This window comes from Periophthalmus magnuspinnatus, chromosome 20, assembly GCF_009829125.3.
Source record: "Periophthalmus magnuspinnatus isolate fPerMag1 chromosome 20, fPerMag1.2.pri, whole genome shotgun sequence".
Classification (NCBI taxonomy): domain Eukaryota; kingdom Metazoa; phylum Chordata; class Actinopteri; order Gobiiformes; family Gobiidae; genus Periophthalmus; species Periophthalmus magnuspinnatus.
The window spans coordinates 23,889,748-23,916,624 of record NC_047145.1 but is presented as its reverse complement, the minus strand read 5'-3'; the positions used below and the strand labels follow the sequence as shown (position 1 = coordinate 23,916,624).

The window sequence follows — 26,877 nt, the reverse complement described above, 5'->3', positions numbered from 1 at the left end:
ATGTTCTTGCTATTAGTGGAGAGAGCCCTTAGATTATTTGGAGGTCGGGACTGAAACTACAGCCTTGATCTTGTACAGCTCCTCTCCTCTCTCCTCATCTCCTCTCCTTGCCTCCTTGTCCCATTGTCCCCTGTCTCCTTGTTTCCTCACGTCGTCGTCTCCTCTGTCCTTGTCTTGTCTCCTTGTTGTAGATATGTCACAGAGTTTGTGGACCTCGGCAACGTCTCTGCGCTGCGCACGTTTCGGGTTCTGCGAGCGCTCAAAACCATCTCTGTCATCCCAGGTGAGAACACGACCATATATGGGTATGACAGGTGGAAACATGACCATATATGGGTATGACAGGTGGAAACATGACCATATATGGGTCTGACAGGTGGAAACATAGACTGTATAAATGGACATGGCTAACCCGCTAGCCACTGCGTTCCAAATGAGAAGTGAGCATAGGCACACTTCCAGTTCCATTGACTTCCCTCACCCCTCTCTCTCTAACTGCTGCTGTCAGACTCGTCATTCTGACCTAAAAATGTTCACGTTAACCGGCTCTACATGATCCTGGGGTTTTTATTTCAGTATTTCATATATAACTGCTAACATCGATGAGCTTGTTTTGGCTGCTGATGTCGCTCTGCCTCAGTCCACTTCTTTATACAGTCTATGGGTTGGAACAACGACCATATATGGGTCTGACCTGCAGAGGCTCCGCCCCCTTGTCAGGTGCACAGAGGAACCAATGCCCGGATCAGTTACAGGGATTTACCACTGGGCCACTCATTCTCATTTCTGATTGGATAATCTAAACACAACATGTAAAGAAAAAAAAAAAGTTTATGTTGTGTAATATTTTGTAATTGTTAATAGATTAGAATTAGAATTGTTAGCAGTAACTTTAATATTTGATTTGAGATGTGAAGAGACCAGAGCAGAGTTTTGTCGTCAACATAAAGCTAACAACAGCTAGCATACTAATGCGCACGTCCTGATTATTGGAGAAGAAAAGGCTTTATAATTAGATGCAGACAGTACACAGAGGACTTATTAACATCATTAACAAGCATCTTCCAAGTACTACCACACCACAAAATCAAGAAAAAAATACTATAACTGCTACTATTACTACTACTCCTACTACTGCTACTACTCCTACAGTCCTGCAGTATTTTTCCAGCTCAGTACTTTAAAGCTCTTTGTCAAACACTCCTGAGTTGATGTTTGCTAAAATGTGGAGTGTGTGAAAGCAGGTGTCACTCAGGTGTGGTCCTCTGTGGTCTCTCTGCTCGACACTCAGCGATACTCAGTGATACTCAGCAAAAACCAACACAAAAGTCACAAACAAACACAAATCAGACAGGAAAATGAGCTGTGAAAGTGCTACAGAGGAAGACAGGAAATGCTGAGGAGTAATAATATATACGACTTAAACCTGAGTCTCTGAAAATGCCACAGACACGCCAATATAATGTGTTTGTGTCAGAATAATGGACCAAGACCAGGTCTGATGTAGACCTGCTTTAGTCCTGCTTTAGATTTGGTTTAGACCTGGGTTAGACTTGGTTTAGTCCTGGTTTAGTCCTGGTTTAGACCTGGTTTAGTCCTGGTTTAGTCCTGGTTTAGTTCTGGTTTAGATTTGGTTTAGACTTAGTTTAGTTCTAATTTAGACCTGGTTTAGTTTTAGTTTAAACATGGTTTAGACCAGGTTTAGTCCAAGTTTAGATTTGGTTTAGACCTGTTCTGAAGTACTTGTACTCGGGTTTAGTGCTGGTTTAGATCAGGTTGAGTCCTGCTTTAGATCTGCTTTAGACGTGATTTAGACCTGGTTTAGTCCTGGTTTATACCTGGTTTAGTCCTGGTTTAGTTTTGGTTTCATCCTGGTTTAGTCCTTGTTTAGTCCTGGTTTAGACCCAGTTTAGTCCTGGTTTAGTCCTGCTTTAGTCCTGGTTTAGTCCTGGTTTAATCCTGGTTTAGACCTAGTTTGGTCCTGGTTTAGTCCTTGTTTAGTCCTGGTTTAGACCCAGTTTAGTCCTGGTTTAGTCCTGGTTTAGTCCTGGTTTAGTCCTGGTTTAGTCCTGGTTTAGTCCTGGTTTAATCCTGGTTTAGACCTAGTTTAGTCCTGGGTTAGACCCAGTTTAATCTTGGTCCATTATTACAGTTACATGTTTGCTGTGTCTTCCTTCTGTTCTCTCACTTTCTGTTTCCTTTTGATGTATTTTGTATTGAGTTTAATGGTTGGGGTGAAAATCTGAAAATATTTTTTTTACATGTAAAATGTAAAAGAAATTGTCATGTTTAGATATTCACCCAACAGTACAACATTTTACAACAGTCATAAAGATGTTAATGCTGCAGATGTTTGGTTGTGCTACGGTAAAAATATATTTCAAAAGGCCGCCATCTTTGAGAATGAAACAGCCCTGTCTCACAATCAGACCTTACAGTGCACATGACAGGTTTTTATTTGTTCCTAATTCTGACTATAGAGGGACAGGACCTGTGCCAAATATTTATCATAGTTTTAGACCAGTTAAGTGGCAGTTTGTGGAAAAAAATTGAGAAGTACAAAAATACAGAACGCAATGATGTGTTTGAGATAGTTGAGTTGAGGTAATTTATGCACACAAAGACACTTTAGACAGTTTAAACTTTCTTTAAACAGTTTAAACTTTCTTTTAACTTAATAAAGGTGTTGTCATTTATTTGCATTATTCTAACCATAGCTATTGTGTAATTTGGACATGTTTTGGCTCTTGTTTACATTATGGTTGCTAGGTAACAGTTACCTCTACACATGTCACATCTGCTGCCTGTGTCCAACCACGAAGTAACATTATAAACTTCACCAAAATGTAAAGACTAACCTGTCATATGCACTTTTAAGAGCCCACAGTATGTTGTTTCCTCATCACAAACAGACCTGAAGTTGTGTTTTGTTGAGTTCATCTCTCAAACAGAAAACACTCTGTTCCACCTTGTGATGTCATGTAGTGATACAGGAAGTGCTCCACTGTGTTTTTAAACTCCACACACTTCACTAGAATCATTTGGACATTTTCAGTCCTGGTATTTCCAATCTCTATTCAACTAAAGGTAAAAGGAGCCGTTAACTTTAAAACTACCACTTCATGACATCACAAGGTGGAACAGAGCATTTTGAGCTTTGGAGACGTAGACAAACTAATAATAAAGTGTTACTCAAACATGTGTGAATGAAACAAAACACAACTCCAGGTGTGTTTTTGAGGAGGTAACAGCGTTAGAAGAGTCAATTTGTCAGGACAATCTCTGAGGCTGAGTTCTTTTCAAAATTGTCTTTTTATTTCTAAAACTCCAACTTCAAAAATCTTCTCTATTCCATATTACATCACCTCTTCCTCTCTGCCCCTCTCTCTTCTTCTCTCTCCTCTCTCCCCCCTCATGTCTCTCCCTCTCTCTCTCCCCTCTCATGTCTCTCCCTCGTTCTCCCCTCTCTCCCTCCTTCTCTCTTCCTCTCTCCCCCTTGTATTTCCCTCTCTCTCGCCCTCATGTCTCTCCCTCTCTCTCTCCCCTCTCATGTCTCTCCCCCTCTCCCCCTCGTTCTCCCCTCTCTCTCCCTCCTTCTCTCTTCCTCTCTCCCCCTTGTATTTCCCTCTCTCTCACCCTCATGTCTCTCCCTCCCTCTCCCCTCTCATGTCTCTCCCCCTCTCTCCCTCTCCCTCCCTCTCCCTCCCTCTCCCTCCCTCTCCCTCCCTCTCTCCATCTCTCCCCCTCTGCCCCCCTCGCTCTCCCTCTCTCTCCCCCACTCCCCCTCTCTCCCTCTCTCCCTCCCCCTCATTTCTCTCCATCTCTTCCCCGCTCATGTCTCTCCCCCTCGGATGTCCCCCTCTCCCCCCTCTCCCCCTCTCTCCCCCTCTCTCCCCCTGTCCCGGCGCCCCCTGCTGTCCCAGGGCTGAAGACCATCGTGGGCGCTCTGATCCAGTCTGTGAAGAAGCTGGCTGATGTGATGATTCTCACAGTGTTCTGCCTCAGCGTCTTTGCTCTGATTGGTCTACAGCTCTTCATGGGAAACCTACGACAGGTAACTCCGCCCACTTTCACTCACACCTGTGCGACTCACACTGCAGACATGTTCACTGCCCCCTCTGAGGAACTAAGCAGCTTTAAGACTGGCCACTCATGTTTTTAGCCTCATTTGGCAAAAAAAAAAAAAAAAAAAAAAGGTTTTGCCTCATTGTTTGGAGTTAAACCTTCTATAAATCAGATCTCAACAAATCCTTCAGATCTGTCAAAACTTTGGACTGTGTGGAAAGATTAAGTCCCTATGGGAGAAAAATGCTGATGATTCAATAAAATGACATCTTTAAGTGTTTATCCTCTGCATTTGACCCATCCTTCATAGATATAATTGCACACATGTACCAGTGGGGAGCATTTGGGTGTAAAGTTTTGACCTTTTACCCTTGCTCTCCTCTTGACCCCTCCACAGAAGTGCGTCCGCTCCACAGCTCACTGCTTCCACACAAACGTGACGTCGGTGGGGTTACCTCATAACCTGCACCCCACTGACCTCATCTTGCCCCCTGGCATGGACCCCCGGCTGCTGCCCTCCATGGAAGGGCTCCCCCCGCTGGACGACTTCGACAATAGCACCACCGTCTTCTACTGCAACAACAAGACCTGGGCCTCACTCGAGAACTTCATCAACTCTGAAGGTCAGTGTAAAGACCAGGTTTAGACCTGCTTTAGTACTGGTTTAATCCTGGTTTAGGCCTTGTTTAGTCCTGGTTTAGTCCTGGTTTAGTGCTTGTTTAGTCCTAGTTTAGTCCTGGTTTAGTCCCGATTTAGTCCTTGTTTAGTCCTGGTTTAGGCCTGGTTTAATCCTGGTTTAGGCCTTGTTTAGTCCTGGTTTAGTCGTGGTTTAGTCGTGGTTTAGTCCTGGTTTAGTCCTGGTTTAGTCCTGGTTTCGTCCTTGTTTAGTCCTGGTTTAGGCCTTGTTTAGTCCTGGTTTAGTCGTGGTTTAGTCCTTGTTTAGTCATGGTTTAGTCCTGGTTTAGTCCTGGTTTAGGTCTTGTTTAGTCCTGATTTAGTCCTGGTTTAATCCTGGTTTAGTCCTTGTTTAGTCCTGGTTTAGTCCTGGTGTAGTCCTGGTTTAGTCCTTGTTTAGTCATGGTTTAGTCCTGGTTTAGTCCTTGTTTAGTCCTGGTTTAGTCCTGGTTTAGTGCTTGTTTAGTCCTAGTTTAGTCCTGGTTTAGTCCTGGTTTAGTCTTGGGTTAAATAAATTTAGACTTGAATTGGGTTTTCTCCTGGTTTGGTCCTGAGAAGGTCTAGCTTAGTCCAGGTGTAAATCTAGTTTAAGTCTGGTTTAGTCTTGGTCGTGGTTTAGTCTTGATATTTTCTTTATCATATTTATCAGGTACAATATTCTGACGAGGCTCCAAAACCCTCTGTATGAAAGTGTCTCTGCTGTCCACACTCCGGCCTGCGTGAGGACGGATGTATCACTTTTACAGGGTTCAGTGAAAAAATTATCGTCTTTTTGTTTATTTATTCTGACAGAGAAGACATTGAACTTTGTGCCAGTTTCAGTTTCATGTGGATAGGCCCAGTAATTACAGAGATATTAAGCATAAACCACATGTGCGTTTGGGCGTCATAACTGAGCCTGGTCTCTAAGTGGTTGCCGGTTGGATTCCCGGGGGGCGTGTTGTTTGTCTGTTTGTGAAATGTCCCTCGCAGGCCGCCGTATCGACCGCTAAAAGCTGAAACTGGAGCCGTGCAGATCAATGTCACGATAATACAACTCCCACAATGCATCACTGCTCCGGGCAATAAAGCACCACTTCCCAAACATGCAATAAACACAAGACCGGACCCAGGTCTAAACGAGGTCTAAAGCAGGACTAAACCCAGTCTAACCCAGGTTTGAACAAGGTCTGAACCAGGTATGAACCAGGTCTAAACCAGGTCTAAACCGGGGCTAAACTGGAGTTAAACCAGGTCTAAACTAAGACTAAACCAAGTCTAAAGCAGGACTAAACCTGATCTAACCCAGGTTTGAACAAGGTCTGAACCAGGACTAAACCTGGTTTAAACCAGGTCTGAACAAGGGTTAAACCAGGACTGAGCAGGACTAAAGCAGGATTAAACCAGGTCTAAACCAGGTCTAAACCAGGACTGAACCAGGACTTAAGCAGTTCCAAACCAGGGCTAAACTGGAGCTAAACCAGGTCTAAACCAAGACTAAACCAGTTCGAAACCAGAACTGAACCAGAACTGAAGCAGATTTAGCCCAGTTCTAAACCAGTTCTAAACCAGGGCTAAACCAGGGCTAAACCAGGACTAAACGGTGTGAGTGTAGCTCAGAATAACATAATCTGTAAATGGCCTTGTGTAAAGCTCCAGGCTCACTTAAGTCTGACTCTCTCGTGAGTCTGACTCTGTTTATGGAGATATGAATAAAAGATGATTCCAGAAAACCACAATGAAAAGACCCAACCTCAACTGCTCCCTACGGACCAAACCAGGGCTGTAACAGGGCCAAACCAAGACTAACTGGACCAAACCAGGACTGTAACAGGGCCAAACCAAGACTAACTGGACCAAACCAGGGCTGTAACAGGGCCAAAACAAGACTAACTGGACCAAACCAGGACTGTAACAGGGCCAAACCAAAACTAACTGGACCAAACCAGGACTGTAACAGGGCCAAACCAGGACTAACTGGATCAAAGCAGGACTTACTGGACTAACCAGGTAACAGCACTGAACCAGGACTTTAACTGGACTAAACCAGAACTAAACCAGGACTAAACCAGGGCTGAACCAGAACTAAACCAGGACTAAACCAGGACTAAACCAGGATTAAACCAAGACTAAACCAGGACTAAACAAGGACTAAACAAGGACTAAACCAGGTGTAAACCAGGACTACCACAGGACAGGCCAAACTGAAACCATAGACGTTTTAAATCTGTGATCTAACTTTACATTATGTTTTATTTTCAGAAAACTTCTACAAAGTGGAGGGAGCCAAAGACGCCTTAATCTGTGGCAACAGCAGCGATGCTGGGTAGGTCTCTGATACTTTACAATGTGAATGTAATCTGTGTAATTTACAATCATGCACACACACACACACACACCCACCCCTGCGTGCACACACACACACACCCCCACACACACACAATCTTAGCAGTACATTTAATCCATAGGAGTGTTTTCATACTTTGTGCAGATCTGCTGATGTGTGTGTGAAGGGCTGTGGTTCATCCTCAGGCTGACAGTGCTGGCGCTTTGGGATTTTGTGACTTATTTTGCAAAATATGGAGCTTTAGTTTCTGTAGAGCTCGGGACGTAGAAGTCTAATAGGATCTGAAGATGGTGTTGTGTTGTTTTCAGTGGCCTGTGCTCAAGACATTTTCTTTCTGCATTACTTCCTGAATACTGGCCTAGCACCGCCCACCCGTATGACGTCAGATCCGCGCTAGAGCAAAGCGAGTGCTCACAGTGGGGCTAGGCTACATTTTTAGGCGCTTTGTGGATTTAAGCATTTTTGTTAATCTTATGGAAATAAAGAGGTTGTTTGAATGCACAGAAAGTCATTCAAACTGTAAACTCACCCTCTGTTACATTGTGCTCTATGGAAGCACTTTCTACTTTCAATGTAAAGTGAATTGGAGCCAGAGTCGATGGAGCTGAATCGCGCCCAGGCTCACTTCCTGTTTGGAACGCGGCGGCTAGCGGGTTAGCCATGTCCATTTATATATACAGTCTGAATACTTTTGAATGGCCAATACATTTTATATTTAGCATCTCCATTGGTTTAACATTAGACTGAAAATTCCATGATGAGAGAAAAGACCAAAGTCTAGTCACAGTTCCTCAGTGATGTAGCTACAGAGGTAAGAGGTCAAAGGTCACAAGGCTGCGTTGTTTTGATCCTGGAGGTTAGGTCTGCTTTTGCCTGTATCTCCGAACTTATCTGTTCTATCCTGGTTTAGGATCTGATTTAGTCCTAGTTTAGTCCTGATTTAGTCCTGGTTTAGTCCTGGTTTAGTCCTGGTTTAGTCCAGGTTTAGTCCTGGTTTAGTCCTGGTTTAGTCCTGGTTTAGTCCTGGTTTAGTCCTTCTTCAGTCCTGGTTTAGTCCAGGTTTAGTCCTGGTTTAGTCCAGGTTTAGTCCTGGTTTAGTCTTGGTTTAGTCCTGGTTTAGTCCTGGTTCAGCCCTGGTTTAGTCCTGGTTTAGTCCTGGTTTAGTCCTTCTTCAGTCCTGGTTTAGTGCAGGTTTAGTCCTGGTTTAGTCCTGGTTTAGTCCTGGTTTAGTCCTTCTTCAGTCCTGGTTTAGTCCTGGTTTAGTCCTTCTTCAGTCCTGGTTTAGTCCTTCTTCAGTCCTGGTTTAGTCCTGGTTTAGTCCTGGTTTAGTCCTTCTTCAGTCCTGGTTTAGTCCTGGTTTAGTCCTGGTTTAGTCCTTCTTCAGTCCTGGTTTAGTCCTGGTTTAGTGCTGGTTTAGTCCTGGTTTAGTCCTTCTTCAGTCCTGGTTTAGTCCTGGTTCAGCCCTGGTTTAGTCCTGGTTTAGTCCTTCTTCAGTCCTGGTTTAGTCCAGGTTTAGTCCTGGTTTAGTCCTGGTTTAGTCCTTCTTCAGTCCTGATTTAGTCCTGGTTTAGTCCTGCTTTAGTCCTGCTTTAGTCCTGGTTTAGTCCTGGTTTAGTCCTGGTTTAGTCCTGGTTTAGTCCTGCTTTACTCCTGGTTTAGTCCTGGTTTAGTCCTGGTTTAGTCCTGCTTTAGTCCTGCTTTAGTCCTGGTTCAGCCCTGGTTTAGTCCTGGTTTAATCCTGCTTTAGTCCTAGTTTAGTCCTTCTTCAGTCCTGGTTTAGTCCTGGTTTAGTCCTGCTTTAGTCCTGGTTTAGTCCTGGTTTAGTTCTGGTTTAGTCCTTGTTTAGTCCTTCTTCAGTCCTGGTTTAGTCCTGGTTTAGTCCAGGTTTAGTCCTGGTTTAGTCCTGGTTTAGTCCTGGTTTAGTCCTTCTTCAGTCCTGGTTTAGTCCTGGTTTAGTCCTTCTTCAGTCCTGGTTTAGTCCTGCTTTAGTCCTGGTTTAGTCCTGGTTTAGTCCTTCTTCAGTCCTGGTTTAGTCCTGGTTTAGTCCTGGTTTAGTCCTGGTTTAGTCCTTCTTCAGTCCTGGTTTAGTCCTGGTTTAGTGCTGGTTTAGTCCTGGTTTAGTCCTTCTTCAGTCCTGGTTTAGTCCTGGTTCAGCCCTGGTTTAGTCCTGGTTTAGTCCTTCTTCAGTCCTGGTTTAGTCCAGGTTTAGTCCTGGTTTAGTCCTTCTTCAGTCCTGGTTTAGTCCTGGTTTAGTCCTGGTTTAGTCCTGCTTTAGTCCTGCTTTAGTCCTGGTTTAGTCCTGGTTTAGTCCTGCTTTACTCCTGGTTTAGTCCTGGTTTAGTCCTGGTTTAGTCCTGCTTTAGTCCTGGTTTAGTCTTGGTTTAGTCCTGCTTTAGTCCTGCTGTATTCCTGCTTTAGTCCTGGTTTAGTCCTGGTTTAGTCCTTCTTCAGTCCTGGTTTAGTCCTGGTTTAGTCCTGCTTTAGTCCTGGTTTAGTCCTGGTTTAGTCCTGGTTTAGTCCTGCTTTAGTCCTGCTTTAGTCCTGGTTTAGTCCTGGTTCAGCCCTGGTTTAGTCCTGGTTTAGTCCTGGTTTAGTCCTGGTTTAGTCCTTGTTTAGTCCTTCTTCAGTCCTGGTTTAGTCCTGGTTTAGTCCTGCTTTAGTCCTGGTTTAGTCTTGGTTTAGTCCTGCTTTAGTCCTGCTGTATTCCTGCTTTAGTCCTGCTTTAGTCCTGGTTTAGTCCTGGTTTAGTCCTGGTTTAGTCCTTCTTCAGTCCTGGTTTAGTCCTGGTTTAGTCCTGGTTTAGTCCTGCTTTAGTCCTGGTTTAGTCCTGGTTTAGTCCTTCTTCAGTCCTTCTTCAGTCCTGGTTTAGTCCTGGTTTAGTCCTGGTTTAGTCCTGCTTTAGTCCTGGTTTAGTCTTGGTTTAGTCCTGCTTTAGTCCTGCTTTAGTCCTGGTTTAGTCCTGGTTTAGTCCTGGTTTAGTCCTTCTTCAGTCCTGGTTTAGTCCTGGTTTAGTCCTGGTTTAGTCCTGGTTTAGTCCTGGTTTAGTCCTGCTTTAGTCCTGGTTTAGTCCTGGTTTAGTCCTTCTTCAGTCCTGGTTTAGTCCTGGTTTAGTCCTGGTTTAGTCCTGCTTTAGTCCTGGTTTAGTCTTGGTTTAGTCCTGCTTTAGTCCTGCTGTATTCCTGCTTTAGTCCTGCTTTAGTCCTGGTTTAGTCCTGGTTTAGTCCTGGTTTAGTCCTTCTTCAGTCCTGGTTTAGTCCTGGTTTAGTCCTGGTTTAGTCCTGCTGGTGCACATGTGTTCGGGCGGATGTGGTGATGATCCGTTTGCTTCACGCTTCGTTGCAGCCATTCGCCCCGAGGCAGTGCGTTATACTCACATGCACTTTCATACGTGCACTCTCATGTGTGCAGGCTAATACGTGCACACTCACATCGGGACAGACTCTGTAGTTTAGATCTCAGATGCCCTCCTTGTGTGTCAGATGCCCTCCCTGTGTCTCCATGTGGTCTTATTCTGTGTAAAAGCCGTTAATCCTGCTGCATGAGTTTAAACTTCAGATTTCAGTCTCTCTCACATGACCCTGAACGGTGTCGGTTTAACTCCTGTGTGACCTCTGACCCTGTCCTGACCTGGGACCTGTCTGTCAGCCTGCATCTGTTAGCGTGTTAGCGTGCTTCTGTCCTGTTAGCGTGTCTTTAGCATGTCATTGTTAGCGTGTTGTTAGCGTGTTTATGGAGGTGGGACTGGTCAGCAGATTCAGACTCTGGGCTGTCCACACCTTTGATACGCCTGTCAATCAAAAACTACTACTACTACTACTGCTACTACTGTTACTACTGCTACTACGAGTTGTGAAAGTGCTTATAAAGTCATTGTGGTGAATAATTAGCATGTTCTGAATGAAAAGGTAAGTGAGAGGTAACTCTGGACCAATGCAAACTGTTTAAAAAAATCAGGTACACAGACTTTAAGTTACCAACATCCACACAACGTCCACACTCCAATGACGATTTTTAAAAGTGCAACGTGACTTTGTGGTCCTGGTCTGGGTCTAGATCAGAGCGTTAGTACAACTAGATGCATGTTCTGGTCTAGTTCTGATAGGCCGTCCTCTGCTGCCTCTCTGAGTGTGTGTTAGTGAACAGAGACGACTCTTTACTCCTGAAGACTCTGGCTCCATATTGAGCCTCAGCGTGTGCAGCTCTGTCCTCAGCAGGGTCCATCTGTGAGCGTGCACGAGGGGCGTGCACGAAGAGACAGGTGCGGGGACAAGGACAACTTTTTTTTTTTTTTATTTCAAACCTATGCATAAAAAAAAATTGCCATCCTCTAGATCAAACCCTACATCAGGACTAAACCAGGACTAATCCAGGTCTAAACCAGGACTAAACCAGGTCTAAACCAGGTCTAAACTAGGACTAATCCAGGTCTAAACCAGGTCTAAACTAGGACTAATCCAGGTCTAAACCAGGTCTAAACCAGGTCTTTGTGTTGTGTTCATTTGGAGTGACAGGAGTTGTGGTCAGCGCTGACTCAAATCTGTGTTCTCTCAGACGTCAGGTGAAAGAACAAACGCTTTTATCAAATGCTGTAGAGACGCACTGGTGTAAGGCACAGAGGATAGACCGGGACTGGACCAAGACTAAACCAGGACTGATCCAGGACTGGACCAGGACTGATCCAGGATTTATCAAAAACGTCTTCAGTTTATTTTTGAAATAAACTAAACTATTTCTTGAAATAAATTAAAATAAAGCTTTGTACAAAAGTGAGAATAGAAAGAGAGAAGAGAGCGAGGGAGGTTGAGGGAGAAAGGGGGAGGGACGGAGGGAGAGAAAAGAGAGGGAGGTGACAGAGGGAGAGAGGGAGGGAAAAGAGAGGGAGGGTGAGGGAGGGTGAGAGGTCAGTGGCAGGTTAATGAGGAGTTAAAACGGAAGTTCATTAACAACATTCACTAATGACAAACTCCTGGAAAATGCAATGAATCCAGACCAAGACTGAACAGTACTGAACCAGGACTAAACCAGGACTAAACCAGGACTGAACCAGGACTGAACCAGGACTGAACCAGGACTAAACCAGGACTAAACCAGGACTGAACCAGGACTGAACCAGGACTGAACCAGGTCTAAACCAGGTCTAAACCAGGTCTAAACCAGGTCTAAACCAGGTCTAAACCAGGTCTAAACCAGGTCTAAACCAGGACTAAACCAGGTCAAAGGAGGCGGGGTTTGAGCAGAAGTCCAGATGAGGACTTTTGAAATGTTTTATTGTGTTTCCTGTCCGAGCGTTACATCAGACTGACCATAACGCTCCAATCAATGAGCTCTTAAAGACATTAGTATTATTATCTTTATAGAGGGTGGGCAGAGGGGGAGAGAGGAGAGAGACAGGGAGACAGGGGGAGAGGACAGAGAGAGAGAGAGAGAGACAGGGAGACAGGGGGAGAGGACAGAGAGAGAGAGAGAGAGAGACAGGGAGACAGGGGGAGAGGACAGAGAGAGAGAGAGAGACAGGGAGACAGGGGGAGAGGACAGAGAGAGAGAGAGAGAGACAGGGAGACAGGGGGAGAGGACAGAGAGAGAGAGAGAGACAGGGAGACAGGGGGAGAGGACAGAGAGAGAGAGAGACAGGGAGACAGGGGGAGAGGACAGAGAGAGAGAGGGAGACAGGGGGAGAGGACCGAGAGAGAGAGAGACAGGGAGACAGGGGGAGAGGACAGAGAGAGAGAGAGACAGGGAGACAGGACAGAGAGTGAGAGAGAGAGACAGGGGGAAAGGACAGAGAGAGAGAGACAGACAGGGAGACAGGGGGAAAGGGCAGAGAGAGAGAGACAGGGGGAGAGGACAGAGAGCGAGAGAGAGAGACAGGGGGAGAGGACAGAGAGAGAGAGGGAGACAGGGGGAGAGGACAGAGAGAGAGAGACAGGGAGACAGGGGGAAAGGACAGAGAGAGAGAGACAGGGAGACAGGACAGAGAGTGAGAGAGAGAGACAGGGGGAAAGGACAGAGAGAGAGAGAGAGAGAGACAGGGAGACAGGGGGAAAGGACATAGAGAGAGACAGGGGGAGAGGACAGAGAGCGAGAGAGGGAGACAGGGGGAGAGAAAAGAGAGAGAGAGACAGGGGGAGAGGACAGAGAGAGAGACAGGAAGATAGAGAGAGGGGGAAAGGACAGAGAAAGAGAGAGAGGGAGACAGGGGGAGAGGACAGAGAGAGAGAGAGAGAGAGAGACAGGGGGAGAGGACACAGAGAGAGAGACAAGGGGAGAGGACAGAGAGAGAGAGAGAGAGAGATGGGGGAGAGGACAGAGAGCGAGAGAGAGAGACAGGGGGAAAGGACAGAGAGCGAGAGAGAGAGACAGGGAGAGAGAGAGAGGGGGGAGAGGACAGAGAGAGCGATACGGGGGGAGAGGACAGAGAGAGAGAGGGAGACAGGGGGAGGGACAGAGAGAGAGACAGGGGTAGAGGACAGAGATTGAGAGAGAGAGACAGGGGGAGAGGACAGAGAGAGAGAGAGACAGGGGGATATAGAGATGGGGGAGAGGACAGGGAGAGAGAGGGAGACAGGGGGAGAGGACAGAGAGCGAGAGAGACAGGGGGAGAGGACAGAGAGCGAAAGAGAGAGACAGGGGGAGAGGACAGAGAGCGAAAGAGAGAGACAGGGAGATATAGAGACGGGGGAGAGGACAGAGAGAGAGAGAGGGAGACAGGGGGAGAGGACAGAGAGAGACAGGGAGACAGGGGAAAGGACACAAAGAGAGAGACAGGGGGAGAGGACAGAGAGAGACAGGGGGATAGGACCGAGAGAGAGGCAGGGAAACAGGGGGAGAGGACACAGAGAAAGAAAGAGACAGGGAGACAGTGGGAGAGGACAGAGAGAGGAGGAAAACATGTGAAGGGAGAGAGAGAGGTGGGAGACAGGTGATGAGAGAGAGAGGAGGGAGAAAGGTGGAGAGAGGGGGGAGACGGGAAGAGGGTGAGAGGCAGAGGGAGAGAAAGGTAAAGTGAGGGTGGAAGGACAGAAAGTATAAAGAAAAGAGAAGAGCGAGAGAGAAAGAGGAGAGATGGTGTTACAGACGGAGCATTGATTGTTGCTTTTAACACAGCGACTCATAGGAAACTTTCAGACTTATTTATCCGTCTGATTCACCTCAAGACTCAGTGTGAGCGTAAAGCCCCTGCCTCTGCCCTGCACCTGTCACACTGCACCCGTCACACTGCACCTGCCACACTGCACCTGTCGCACCTGTCACACTTGTCACACTGCACCTGTCACACTGCACCTGTCACACTTGTCACACTGCACCTGTCACACTGCACCTGTCACACTTGTCACACTGCACCTGTCACACTGCACCTGTCACACTTGTCACACTGCACCTGTCACACTGCACCTGTCACACTTGTCACACTGCACCTGTCACACTGCACCTGTCACACTTGCCACACTGCACCTGTCACACTGCACCTGTCACACTGCACCTGTCACACCTCTCACACTGCACCTGTCACACTGCACCTGTCCCTGAGTGTCTGTATCTCCTGCTGAACTGACCCAAATGTTCATAAACAGTATTTGTTACAGCAGACTAAAAGCTCCCGTACTTAATTTTTCCCCATGTATCGTCTTGTCCCAGTACAGATATACTGTATAAGCCGCTGTTGAGGTCAAAATAAGTCCTCTGTGTACTGCCTGCATCAAATTATAACATTTTATTGTCCAAGAATCTGTATTAGCATGCTAATTGTTTCTAACTTTACAGTCATGGCAAAACTCTGCTCTGTTCCGCTGTGAAAAGTGCTTATAAACTCATTGTGGTGAATGCTTAGGATGCTCTTAGTGTTTTTATGCATGTCCCCTGGACGATGTGACTCTACACGACGTGACCAGTTTAAATCGTACCACAGACACACAAACACACAATGTCACTGTAATCATACTGCTTAGCTGAGGCTAGCTCCAGGGACGTCTCTAGACCGTTTATACTGGGGCACGTGCCCCGGTATAAATGAGCTGTGCCTCAGTGTGGACAGACCCAGACCCTGCACTGTGCAGGAGACAAGAGCACATGAGGATCCCTGTCCTGGGACATATCACTATATAAACTCTGCTGTACAGAGGGACACATTATAGACTACACTTCTGTCATAGTGACAGAAGTGTGGCAGACGCATCAGATACAGCGGGTGCAGGTGGGTCGGGTGCAGGTGGGTCGGGTTCAAATGCACCTTGACTTTGTGTGGCACATCAGCACAATGAGCCTCACCTAAAACTTGAGGCACATTGTGTTCAATGTGATAAACCAGGGCTGTTGAGTTTCGCTCCCACAGAGGAGGCTCTATCCCTGAAGAGCAGCTTGATTCAGAGCTCCAAATGAAAAAAAGCAAGAGAAGAAAAAAAAGCACATAGTGTTCTGTAAACATGGAGCAGCCGTGTTATTGCTACAGTTTAAACACATCGTGACTATAAAAGTGATGCTCCAGCGGAAAGAACAGTGACAGATAGTGTACGTGTGCAGAGTGCACAGTCAGGGTCCTCACCTGGACTCCAGCGCACCTTCACACTGTGTCCGGTAGGCTCCATGCAGGCCTGCCCACTTCAGTCTCAAACTCCTAAAAGCTTCTGTGCTGTTTCCTGTGAGTGTGTTTGCAGTTTTACATGAATCCTAAAACCATGACCTGAACAGCACTACTATGTGTGACCTGGGTCCTACAGCACAGAGAGAGGAGACACGGAGCTGAGCTGTGAGCGGCAAAGCTCTCAATTTACAGGTCAATCTACGTTCCTACCCTCACCTATAGTCATGAGCTCTGGGTAATGACCGAAAGGACAAGATCGCGGATACAAGCGACCGAAATGGGTTTCCTCCGCAGGGCGGCTGGGCACTCCCTTAGAGATAGAGTGAGGAGCTCAGTCACACGGGAGGAGCTCGGAGTAGAGCCGCTGCTCCTCCACGTCGAGAGGAGCCAGTTGAGGTGGCATCTTTTCCGGTTGCCTCCTGGACGCCTCCCTAGGGAGATGTTCCGGGCACGTCCCATCGGGAGGAGGCCCCGGGGAAGACCCAGGGCACAGCTGGAGGCTGACCTGGGAATGCCTCAGGATCCTCCCCGAAGAGCTGGAGGAAGTGTGTGTGGAGAGGGAAGTCTGGGCCTCCCTGCTGAAACTGCTGCCTCCGCGACCCGGTCCCGGATAAAGCGGAAGAAAAAGGATGGATTTAGTAGCATGGAATAGTGCAGTTGTGTTTCTCACTGTATTTCAGATGGAGCAAGCAACATAAAATGTGAGTCCATGTGCCCTATAGGCTATGTTTTAGTCTTTAGTGTTGAACTCTGAACTCTGGAGGCTCTGTCCATAGCCAGTGTGAGGCTGCAGCTCACAGATAGGGGGCACTTGATGTGCCGAGGACAGGGGTGGAGAGAGTGGCAGCTGGGGGCTGGGACTCCACAGAGAATCAGACACAGGATTTGGACACAAATGATCAGTAGTTTATGGAAAACACAAGTTTAATAAGATTATCCTGTAGTTGTACCAATAAATAAACAGGTCAAAGGAGAGTCTCAGTTAGGCTGCTACATGCATTTATTCAGCTAAAATCCACCAAATTCAGGAATTTTTTGTGAAAACATTTCCTTAGGGGGGAGCCCCAGACCCTCTGTGTGAAAGAGGAGCACTACATCAGACTTTTGGAAAAGCATGGCCCCAGTATACCTGCAGGTCTAGTGACGTTCCTAGCTAGCGCTACATGCCAACAGTGTTTACACACTTGTAAAAGTGAGTAGATGAAAGGTTAAAGGGGAGAGATGGTCCTGTCCACATTGGAGCTCTTCTGCTTGTGTTTACTGCCATGTGTTTGACAGAGATGGTTTATAGACACAGTGAGAGGAGGGCTCACTCCGTTCCGCGAGGCTCACTCCGTTCCGCGAGGCTCACTCCGCTCCATGACTTCCACATATCACACAGGCTTGATAACAGCTGCAGCTCGTCTTTGGTTGTATGATGGCTCTAAGTTTGTTCTTTGTCTCGGTCTCACTCTGAGACCAAAGACCCTTCGTGGTCAGGAATCTTACAGCCGACTTATGGCAACAGAGGAATATCTCTGGACCTCTGTTTAAAATGAACTAGTTCTGTTTTTCAAGACAGGTGTCTTTACCTGCGCCTTTAAGTAACTGTACCTTCACCACCTATAGGGATGGGCTAGAAGTGAACTTTGACCTCTGAAACATTTACACCTCAAAATCACTGCTACAATTACAACAAAAATGTCAAATTAAAAACAAAACTTGTGTCTCATGTTTTGAGGATTGTCCATCAAAACCTCATTTACAAACTCTGCATCATGAAACAGGCCTGTGTCCTAAGCCTCGTGGATCATTATGTTTGTCATAATTTGCACATTTTAAATCTCAATATTGATCTAAAGCAACTTAATAAAAGAAACAAGCTGACTTCTGCGTTAGAAAACTGCGGCGTCCAATGGGAGCTGACATCGCCATAAACTTCATCACAACAAACAACAATAAAAAATAAAATTGGAAAAGGAAGTGCGTCTCACAGCGGCTGTGCACCGGTGGAGGTGAAAACACAAGTTGATCAGCAAAATGGCAATTAAATACTCAAACATGAACAAATCACTCTAAAAACAACTTCAGAGGGTCAATGACAAGAAAGTACTTAAACATGATTGAAAGCTCTGAAAAGTCCAGTTTGCTGAATCGGTGGGATTTAAATGCATGAGTTTGAACGTGCCGCAGTACTCACCACTGTGGACACGTTTGAGTTTGAGCTAAAAGTTTGTCCTGGTCTGAAGATGCTTTTAAACTCCTCAGCTCTCAGACAAATGCAGCCACAGTCAGCGTAACGACAGAATCCATCTTTATACGTTTAATGGGTCTGTCTTTTATAAAACTGTGTCTTTTAGTCCATTTAAAGTATCAGATATCACAAAAGTACTTTTGATCTGAGACTGGAGGATTCTACACATGTATCAGCAATGTGCCTGAACCAGGACTAAACCGGGACTAAACCGGGACTGAACCAGGACTAAACGAGGACTAAACCAGGACCAAACCAGGACTAATGCAGGATTAAACCAGGAATGAAAGAGGACTAAACCAGGACTAATGCAGGATTCAACCAGGACTTAACCAGGACTAAACCAGGACTAAACCGGGACTGAACCGGGACTAACCAGGACTAAACCAGGACTGAACCAGGACTAAACCATTTCTAAACCAGGACTACACCAGGACTAAATCAGGACTAAACTTGATCAGGACTAAACCAGGACTTAACTAGGTCTAAACCAGGTCTAAACCAGATCTAAACCAGGACTAAAACAGATCTAAAATCAGTTGCAACCCAATTTAAAGTTGCATTAAAATAGGTCTGAAATAAGCCTAAACCTGATCTAAATCAGGACTAAACTTGATCTATAGCCAGATCCAAAGCAGTTCTAAACCAGGTCTAAACCAGGACTAAACCAGGTCTAATTCCGGTCCTGTGCTGTGTTCACTGACTCGTGTCCATGTGGTAAACTTAATGTTCAGGGGCGTTTCTCATCAGCACTGACCTGCTTCTGCCTCTGTGATCCTCCCACAGGACTAAACCAGGACTACACCAGGACTAAACCAGGACTGAACCTGGACTGAACCAGGACTGAACCTGGACTGAACCAGGACTAAACCAGGACTGAACCTGGACTGAACCAGGACTAAACCAGGACTGAACCAGGACTAAACCAGGACTGAACCTGGACTGAACCAGGACTGAACCTGGACTGAACCAGGACTAAACCAGGACTGAACCTGGACTGAACCAGGACTAAACCAGGACTGAACCTGGACTGAACCAGAATTAAACCAGAACTAAACCAGAACTAAACCAGGTCTAAACCAGGTGTAATCCTGGCCTAATCCTGGTCTGAACCTGGTCTACATCCGGTCTAGTCCTCGGAGGGTAAACAGGAGCAGAGAGTGATTGAGAGCGTGGGAAGCGTCGCCCACGGAGACGGTCTCCGAGGCGACGCGACGGAGGAGGCTCACCTGAGACTCAACAATATCCAAGAACTGAACCAAGACAAAAACAGGACTGAACAGGAGTGAACCAGGACTGAACTGAGTCCTTGTTCAATCCTCTTTTAGCCAGGTTTTTGTCCTGGTTCAGTCCAGTTTCAGTTTTGGTTCAGTTCTGTTTCAGTCCTGGTTTAGTCCTGGTTTACTCCTGGCTTAGACTTTGTTTAGTCCTGGTTTAGTCCTGGTGTAGTCCTGGTTTAGTCCTGGTTTAGTCCTGGTTCAGTCCTGGTTTAGTCCTGGTTTACTCCTGGTGTAGTCCTGGTTTAGTCCTGGTTCAGTCCTGGTTTAGTCCTGATTTATTCCTGGTTTAGTCCTAGTTTAGACCTGGTTTACTCCTGATTTAGTCCTGGTTTAGTCCTGGTCCATCCGTCTCTCTCAGAGCTCTTTTGAAGCAGCTGTGTTGTGATTGGACGTCTCGTTGAAATGATTTTGTTATAAAAAGATAATCTCGTGATGATGTCGTCCTGATGGGGCTGATATCGTTAGTATTGACTGGTGTTCCCGCGGCGACGGCTGACTCAGCGGAGCGTCTCATTGGCCGGAGTGTTCCTGTAAGTTTGAGTGGTGGCGTGTGATTGGCCTGTGGACGATCATGCACTGTTAAGGAGGGAGAGCGGCAAAGTGATTAGCCTGACCCTCTCCTCTGCTCCTCTGACCCTCTCCTCTGCTCCTCTGACCCTCTCCTCTGCTCCTCTGACCCTCTCCTCTGCTCCTCTGACCCTCTCCTCTGCTCCTCTGCTCCTCTGCTCCTCTGCTCCTCTGCTCCTCTGACCCTCTCCTCTGCTCCTCTGACCCTCTCCTCTGCTCCTCTGACCCTCTCCTCTGCTCCTCTTCTCGTCTTCTCGTCTCCCCTGCGGTTGGTCTTGGGTCTGTTACATAAGTCTTACATAAACCTGAGGGGCTGAGGTCACTTTGCTGAGTCACCGTCTGGTTACCGGTTCAATTCCCCAGTGAACCACATCTCAGAACAGAACTCATTTCAATAAACTTTTCAAATGATTATTCTTCGGGTAACAGTCTGATAGAGAAACCTTTCATAACACAGTCCTGGTCCAGTCCTGGTCCAGTCCTGGTCCAGTCCTGGTCCAGTCCTGGTTTAGACCTTGTTTAGTCCTGGCTTAGTCCTGGGTTAGTCAATTTCTTTTTGTGAGCTGGGGCTATTTTCCAGTCATCACATGGGATTTTAGTTTGAGGATAGAAACTCCCTAAAGTGGTTAAGTGAATGCTTTATAACCAGAAGGTTAATGGTTTCATCCCCTGCTCAGACCAGTCAGCGGTGCATACTCTTGTGTCCTTGTGTCCTCTCGCTCTGTCTCTCTGTCTGTCTCTCAGGAGGTGTGCAGAGTGATATATATGTTTTATCCTGTCTCTCTGTCTGTCTCACAGGAAGTGTCCTGACGGCTTCGTGTGCCTGAAGTCCGGGAGGAATCCAAACTACGGCTATACAAGTTTCGACACCTTTGGGTGGGCCTTTCTGTCCCTGTTTAGACTCATGACACAAGACTACTGGGAAAACCTTTACCATCAAGTGAGTAACATTCACTACTACTACTAGTACTACTGCTACTAGTGCTACTACTACTGAGTTGTGAAAGTGCTTATAAAGTCATTGTGGTGAATAATTAGCATGTTCTGAATGGAAAGGTAAGTGAGGGGTAACTCTGGACCAATGCAAACTGTTTAAAAAAATCAGGTACACAGACTTTAAGTTACCAACATCCACACAACGTCCACACTCCAATGACGATTTTTAAAAGTGCAACGTGACTTTGTGGTCCTGGTCTGGGTCTAGATCAGAGCGTTAGTACAACTAGATGCATGTTCTGGTCTAGTTCTGATAGGCCGTCCTCTGCTGCCTCTCTGAGTGTGTGTTAGTGAACAGAGACGACTCTTTACTCCTGAAGACTCTGGCTCCATATTGAGCCTCAGCGTGTGCAGCTCTGCCCTACTACTACTATTACTACTACTACTACTACTACTACTTTAGTCATGGTTTAATCTTGGTTTAGTCCTGGTTCAGTCCTGGCTCAGTCCTGGTTCAGTCCTGGTTCAGTCCTGGTTCAATCGTGGTTCAGTCCTGGTTCAGTCCTGGTTTAGTCCTGGTTCAGTTCTGGTTCAGTCCTGGTTCAGTCCTGGTTCAGTCCTGGTTCAGTTCTGGTTCAGTCCTGGTTCAGTCCTGGTTCATTTCTGGTTTAGTCCTGGTTCAGTCCTGGTTTAGTCCTGGTTCAGTCCTGGTTCAGTCCTGGTTTAGTCCTGGTTCAGTTGTGGTTTAGTCCTGGTTCAGTCCTGGTTCAGTCCTGGTCTAGTCCTGGTTTAGTCCTGGTTCAGTCGTGGTTTAGTCCTGGTCTAGTCCTGGTTCAGTCCTGGTCTCGTCTGTGTTTCAGACGTTGCGCTCGGCTGGTAAGACGTACATGGTGTTCTTTGTGGTGGTCATCTTCCTGGGCTCGTTCTACCTGGTAAACCTGATTCTTGCGGTGGTTGCCATGGCGTACGAGGAGCAGAATCAAGCCACCATCTTGGAAGCCAACCAGAAGGAGCGCGAGTTTCAGGAGGCGATGGAGCGGCTCAAACAGGAGCAGCAGGTACAGCAGTACTGCTAATACTACTGCATATAGTACTAATACTAATACTAATACTGCTACTGCTACTACTGCTCCATATACTACTACCACTGCTTCTACGATTAGGCAGTGGAGCAGCAGGTGACCAAACCATAGCCTAAATTACTTGCGATTGACATTGATATTTTGCAGTGACATCACATTGGGGGTGTTCTGCCTGTATGACTATGCTAGAATGTTCCGCAGTTACCGTGGTGACACAATGCACACATTGAAAACTCAAGAAAAAATGACTGAAAAACTGTTGGCTTATGCTAGCTAGCTTATGACACTAATGTTAGCTTAGTTCAGCTAAATCAATTCTTTATGCTCAGATTGTTAACACAAAGTCTAACTTGAGTAACAGAGCTTCAGACAGAGTAGTGCCTACTGTTGCCATCACGCAAGTACTGCAAAGTAGCTATACTACTACTTCTACGACTAGGCAATGGAAAAGCAGGGCACCCAACTGTAGCCTACATTACTGGGACAATAGTACTGCTACTTCTAACCAAACAGTACACCCCAAACACTACCGTGCCATCACCTCGGGCCTGCTCTGTCGTGTTTCAGGCCGCGGCTCAGAAAGCCCTGGACTCCGACTCGGTGATGTCACGTGACCTTTCACCTTTCGCTCCTCCGCTGACCCCTGACCTCACAGCGGAGGAGCGGAGGCGGAGCCAAGCGCTAGTGGGCGTGGCCAACCTGGAAGCCAACCTATCAGAAGAGAGGCTGCTCACAGACTCCAAGGTAAGGCCTGGTTTAATCCTGGTTTAGTCCTGGTTTAGTCCTGGTTTAGTCCTGGTTTAGTTCTGGTTTAGTCCTATGTATTCCTGCTTTAGTCCTGGTCTAGTCCTGGTCTAGTCCTGGTTTAGTCCTGGTTTAGTCCTGGTCTAGTCCTGGTCTAGTCCTGGTCTAGTCCTGGTCTAGTCCTGGTTTAGTCCTGGTCTAGTCCTGGTCTAGTCCTGCTTTGATCCTGGTCTAGTCCTGGTTTAGCCCTGGTCTAGTCCTGGTCTAGTCCTGCTTTGATCCTGGTCTAGTCCTGGTTTAGCCCTGGTCTAGTCCTGGTCTAGTCCTGGTTTAGTCCTGGTTTAGTCCTGGTCTAGTCCTGGTCTAGTCCTGGTCTAGTCCTGGTTTAGTCCTGGTCTAGTCCTGGTCTAGTCCTGGTCTAGTCCTGCTTTGATCCTGGTCTAGTCCTGGTTTAGTCCTGGTTTAGTCCTGGTCTAGTCCTGGTCTAGTCCTGGTCTAGTCCTGGTTTAGTCCTGGTCTAGTCCTGGTCTAGTCTTGGTTTAGCCCTGGTCTACTCCTGGTTTAGTCCTGGTCTAGTCCTGGTCTAGTCCTGGTTTAGTCCTGGTTTAGTCCTGGTCTAGTCCTGGTCTAGTCTTGGTCTAGTCCTGGTCTACTCCTGGTTTAGTCCTGGTCTAGTCCTGGTTTAGTCCTGGTCTAGTCCTGGTCTAGTCCTGGTTTAGCCCTGGTCTACTCCTGGTTTAGTCCTGGTCTAGTCCTGGTCTTGACCCGCTCTCTCTTTGTTGCAGCCGCTCCATCCCCTCCTCTCTCGCTCGTTCTCGTCGCGCCGGTGCTCTCAGGTGTCCTCCATCTTTAACTTCGTGCTGAGAGGGCGTGGCTCTGAGGGCGAAATGGCCGACGACGAGTTCAGCGTCCCCGGTGACGTCCTGGAGGGGGCGCCTTCAAGGTTCACCTCCACAGGTGTGTACAGCCCCAGCGCCTACACCGGGGGCCAGTACAGCACCGCCGGACCTCTCACCTCCCTCCAACACTGGGCCAAAAGAAGAACCAGCACCTTCAGCACGCACAGCCGCACCTCACAGGTACGCCAGATGCCCTCCCATTCTCTGTGCCCCAGTGTGGTATGGACTCTAGATCAATGGGTATAATGAAGCCAGGGATCATGATTGTGTTGCCGTGGTAATTGCAGCAGCCATCTTGTAAGACCGGCATAATTCTGTTTGGAAAATACAATGGTCCCCCGCTATATCTCGGTTCACCTTTCGTGGTCTCGCTGTTTCTCAGATTTTTTTTTATTTTTGTGCAATTTTCATGCTTTTTTACAGTGTATGAGTGTGCATTGTGTTCTGCGTCCTGATTGGCTGTTGAACTGTAGACCATTGTCCATCAGTCTCCTCCGTGCCGTGTCTCCTGTACAGTACAGGATGTGTTCAGACAAATTTACATAAATGTTGGATCGCAGTGTGACTCTGAAGTGCTGTGTGTTTACAAGTTTTCTCCCGGACAAAACCCACAATGACGATGAAACGTTCTGCACCGACAAAGACGCCTACGAAGGTTTGAACTTTGAGTGAGTTTAAACGAGAGAGAAATGTGAGAAAGTGTTAATGCCTGTGTGAGAAAAGTGTATAAAGTGTGTGGTGAGGGGTTTTACAGCAAAAAACATATTGAATAATTGTAAAAAATAAAGCTGATACTTCGCAGATTTTGTCTATTGTGGGTTATTATTAGAACGTGACCCCCGCGATAAACGAGGGACCAATGTATCTGTAAAAACAGGGCCAGAAAATGCATTGATTAAAGTGTTTAAAGGTCTTACATTACACAGAATTGATTCTTGTGAACTTTAAGTCATGTTATAATGCTGTTACTTCCTCAAAAACACACCTGGAGTTTAGTTTTGTTTCATTCACACATGTTTGAGTAACACTTTATTATTAGTCTCTACATCTCCAAAGCTTAAAATGCTCTGTTCCACCCTGTGATGTCATGAAGTGGTAGTTTTCAAGTTAACAGCTATGTTTTACTTTTAGTTCAGTAGAGATTAGAAATTCCAGAGCTGAAATGATCCAAAATGATTCTAATGGAGGTGTATGGAGTTTAAAAACTTTACCACTAATTGCCAAATGACATCACGAGGTGGATCAGGTTTGTGTGGATGAAACAAAACACAACTCCCCCTGCGCTGATACATGGCTCATCTGGTCTCTCCACGCTTGTCACTGTAAAAGGAGAGTTCACAGTTCCTCCTCTCCTCAGGTTTTCTTCCCCACCCTAAACGTGAACGGTCGGCTCTTGGTGGGTTTGGAAAATGGCGTCTCGTCTCCTCCGCTGCCCGGGCAGGTCCCAGGGCAGGTGCCACCCTGCGCCATGGAGAAACTCAACGAGGAGAGCGTGAGTACAACTATGTGCAAAAACATGCTCTTGTAAATCATCAGACCAAAACATAACTGATACAAAATGTCCCTCTGCGCACATTCACACCTCTACAGATGTGTTTATCTGTGAGGTCTGAACCACAACACCTCAGTCACAGCTCTAGGGTTTACATTTAGAAAACCCTGTTCAGAACGAGAGTTTTATGCCAAATTGATTTTTTTTTTGTTTTCTACCATGTTATAACATTGTTCCCTCATCAAAAACCTACCTAAAGAGGTTTTAGATGTCATCCATACATGTTAGAGTAATCTAGCAGTCTCTCGCAGGCCCTATTGGAACTCTCCTTATGGTTAGCAGTACGAGTCTGTACAAGGCTCCGCCCACCAGCCTACATCACCCACGACAACTCTCCATAAATACACAAAAACATGATACAAAACTGTACACAGCAACTTGACAAATCTGATGTAATGTGCAGTAGTTTCACTAGTGGGATAGACGCTGATTGTGCTGTGATAGAGCTCTGAAGGGGGAGTGATTTAGTGTAAGGAGCAAAGGGAGGAGGGACAAAAGTGAAACTTAGAAAACATGTAAATATGTTGTTTCCGGTGAATATAGCATTTTCAAAACAAAATAAAAGGAAGCTTGGTGATCTAAATGCGTTATGTGTTAGCAGATAATACCCCGTAGAAGTAAAATACCTCCTTTAAATCAGAGAAAGACAGTTTTGCAGTTTTCCTGACGTATGTGTAACGTACGGCGCGTGTCTCTGTGCCTTATTCTGTGTAAAAGCCACTAACCCTGTTGTTTAGACCTCTGTAAACATGTTCTGAACTGTCCCTGTGTGTCAGATGCCCTCCCTGTGTCTCCATGAGTAAAAGCTGCTTGACCCTATAGTTTAACCCTCTACAAAAAATGTTCTGATGGGACGGCTGAGCGGGGCGTGGGTATAAATAGAAACAATGGTGGCCCCAGACTGTCAGACATGTGGAATATGAACAGGTCCATAACTGTAATAACTCTGCTGTGAAATCATCTGCCCCTCCCCCTCATCCCCCCTCGTCCCCCCTTAACAAAAACACTATAGCACATAGACACATCGGCACGGAGAAGTACCCTCTCAAACATATTTATAGATTTATATTCACATGGATCCAGTATGGAATAAGCCCAGGACTACAGTTTAAGTACAATGTATACCCCCACCCCGACCCCCTCCTCCCTCTCTCATGTCTGTCACACTTCTGTCCCTGTGACACGCCTCATATCAGAAACACACAGCCCCCTACCCCCTCCTCACACACACACACACACACACACACACACACACACTCACACACATGTTGGTTTTCATGCTCGTTTGGAACATTTCTTTAAAACGTCCATATGACTCTATTTTCTGATCTGTTCTAATGTTGTTTCCTCATCACAAACAGACCTGGATTAGTGTTTTGTTTTATTCACACATGTTTAACACGAACACAAACTTTATCTCAAACTGAAAACACTCTGTTCCACCTTGTGATGTCATCATGTGGTAATACAGGAAGTGCTCCACTGTGTTTTTAAACTCCACATACCTTCACTAGAATCATTTGGATCATCAGCGATCTCCTCTGAACTAAATGTAAATGTAGGTACATGTAGCTGTACCACTTCATGACATCACAAGGTGGAACAAAGCATTTTGAGCTTTAGAGATGTACAGACTAATAATAAAGTGTTACTCAAATGTGTGTGAATGAAACAAAACACAACTCCAGGTCTGTTTTTGATGAGGTAAAGCTCATAATAGTCAATATTTTAAATTTTTTAACTTTTTTGTAAAAAACCCCAAAACAAAACAAAAACACTAAAATAAAAGCATGTTTTTTTTCCATTTTTGTTGTGTTTATTGCACTGAAAATCATAAAGAGCATGTGTGCTTACTGCGAGTGGGCTTGCATCTCCACAAACCTGGCTCTTATTTGGCCTGGAGGAGGGCTTTCTGTTTGTTTCTTTGGCTATTGATATTT

At 46.3% G+C, this 26,877-nt stretch overlaps 1 protein-coding gene across 1 annotated transcript in view; it reads left to right on the top strand.

The window, feature by feature from the left end:
• The window catches only part of LOC117388146 (sodium channel protein type 4 subunit alpha B-like), a 132,010-nt gene that overhangs the window by 39,018 nt on the left and 66,115 nt on the right, over positions 1–26,877 (top strand). Inside the window, exons 7-16 of the mRNA XM_055230170.1 lie at positions 192–283; positions 3,924–4,054; positions 4,463–4,515; positions 4,624–4,688; positions 6,982–7,045; positions 20,523–20,664; positions 21,521–21,718; positions 22,310–22,486; positions 23,272–23,565; positions 24,743–24,877. Of these exons, the coding sequence (XP_055086145.1) occupies positions 192–283; positions 3,924–4,054; positions 4,463–4,515; positions 4,624–4,688; positions 6,982–7,045; positions 20,523–20,664; positions 21,521–21,718; positions 22,310–22,486; positions 23,272–23,565; positions 24,743–24,877 (1,351 nt within the window). The remainder of the gene's footprint in view (positions 1–191; positions 284–3,923; positions 4,055–4,462; positions 4,516–4,623; positions 4,689–6,981; positions 7,046–20,522; positions 20,665–21,520; positions 21,719–22,309; positions 22,487–23,271; positions 23,566–24,742; positions 24,878–26,877) is intronic.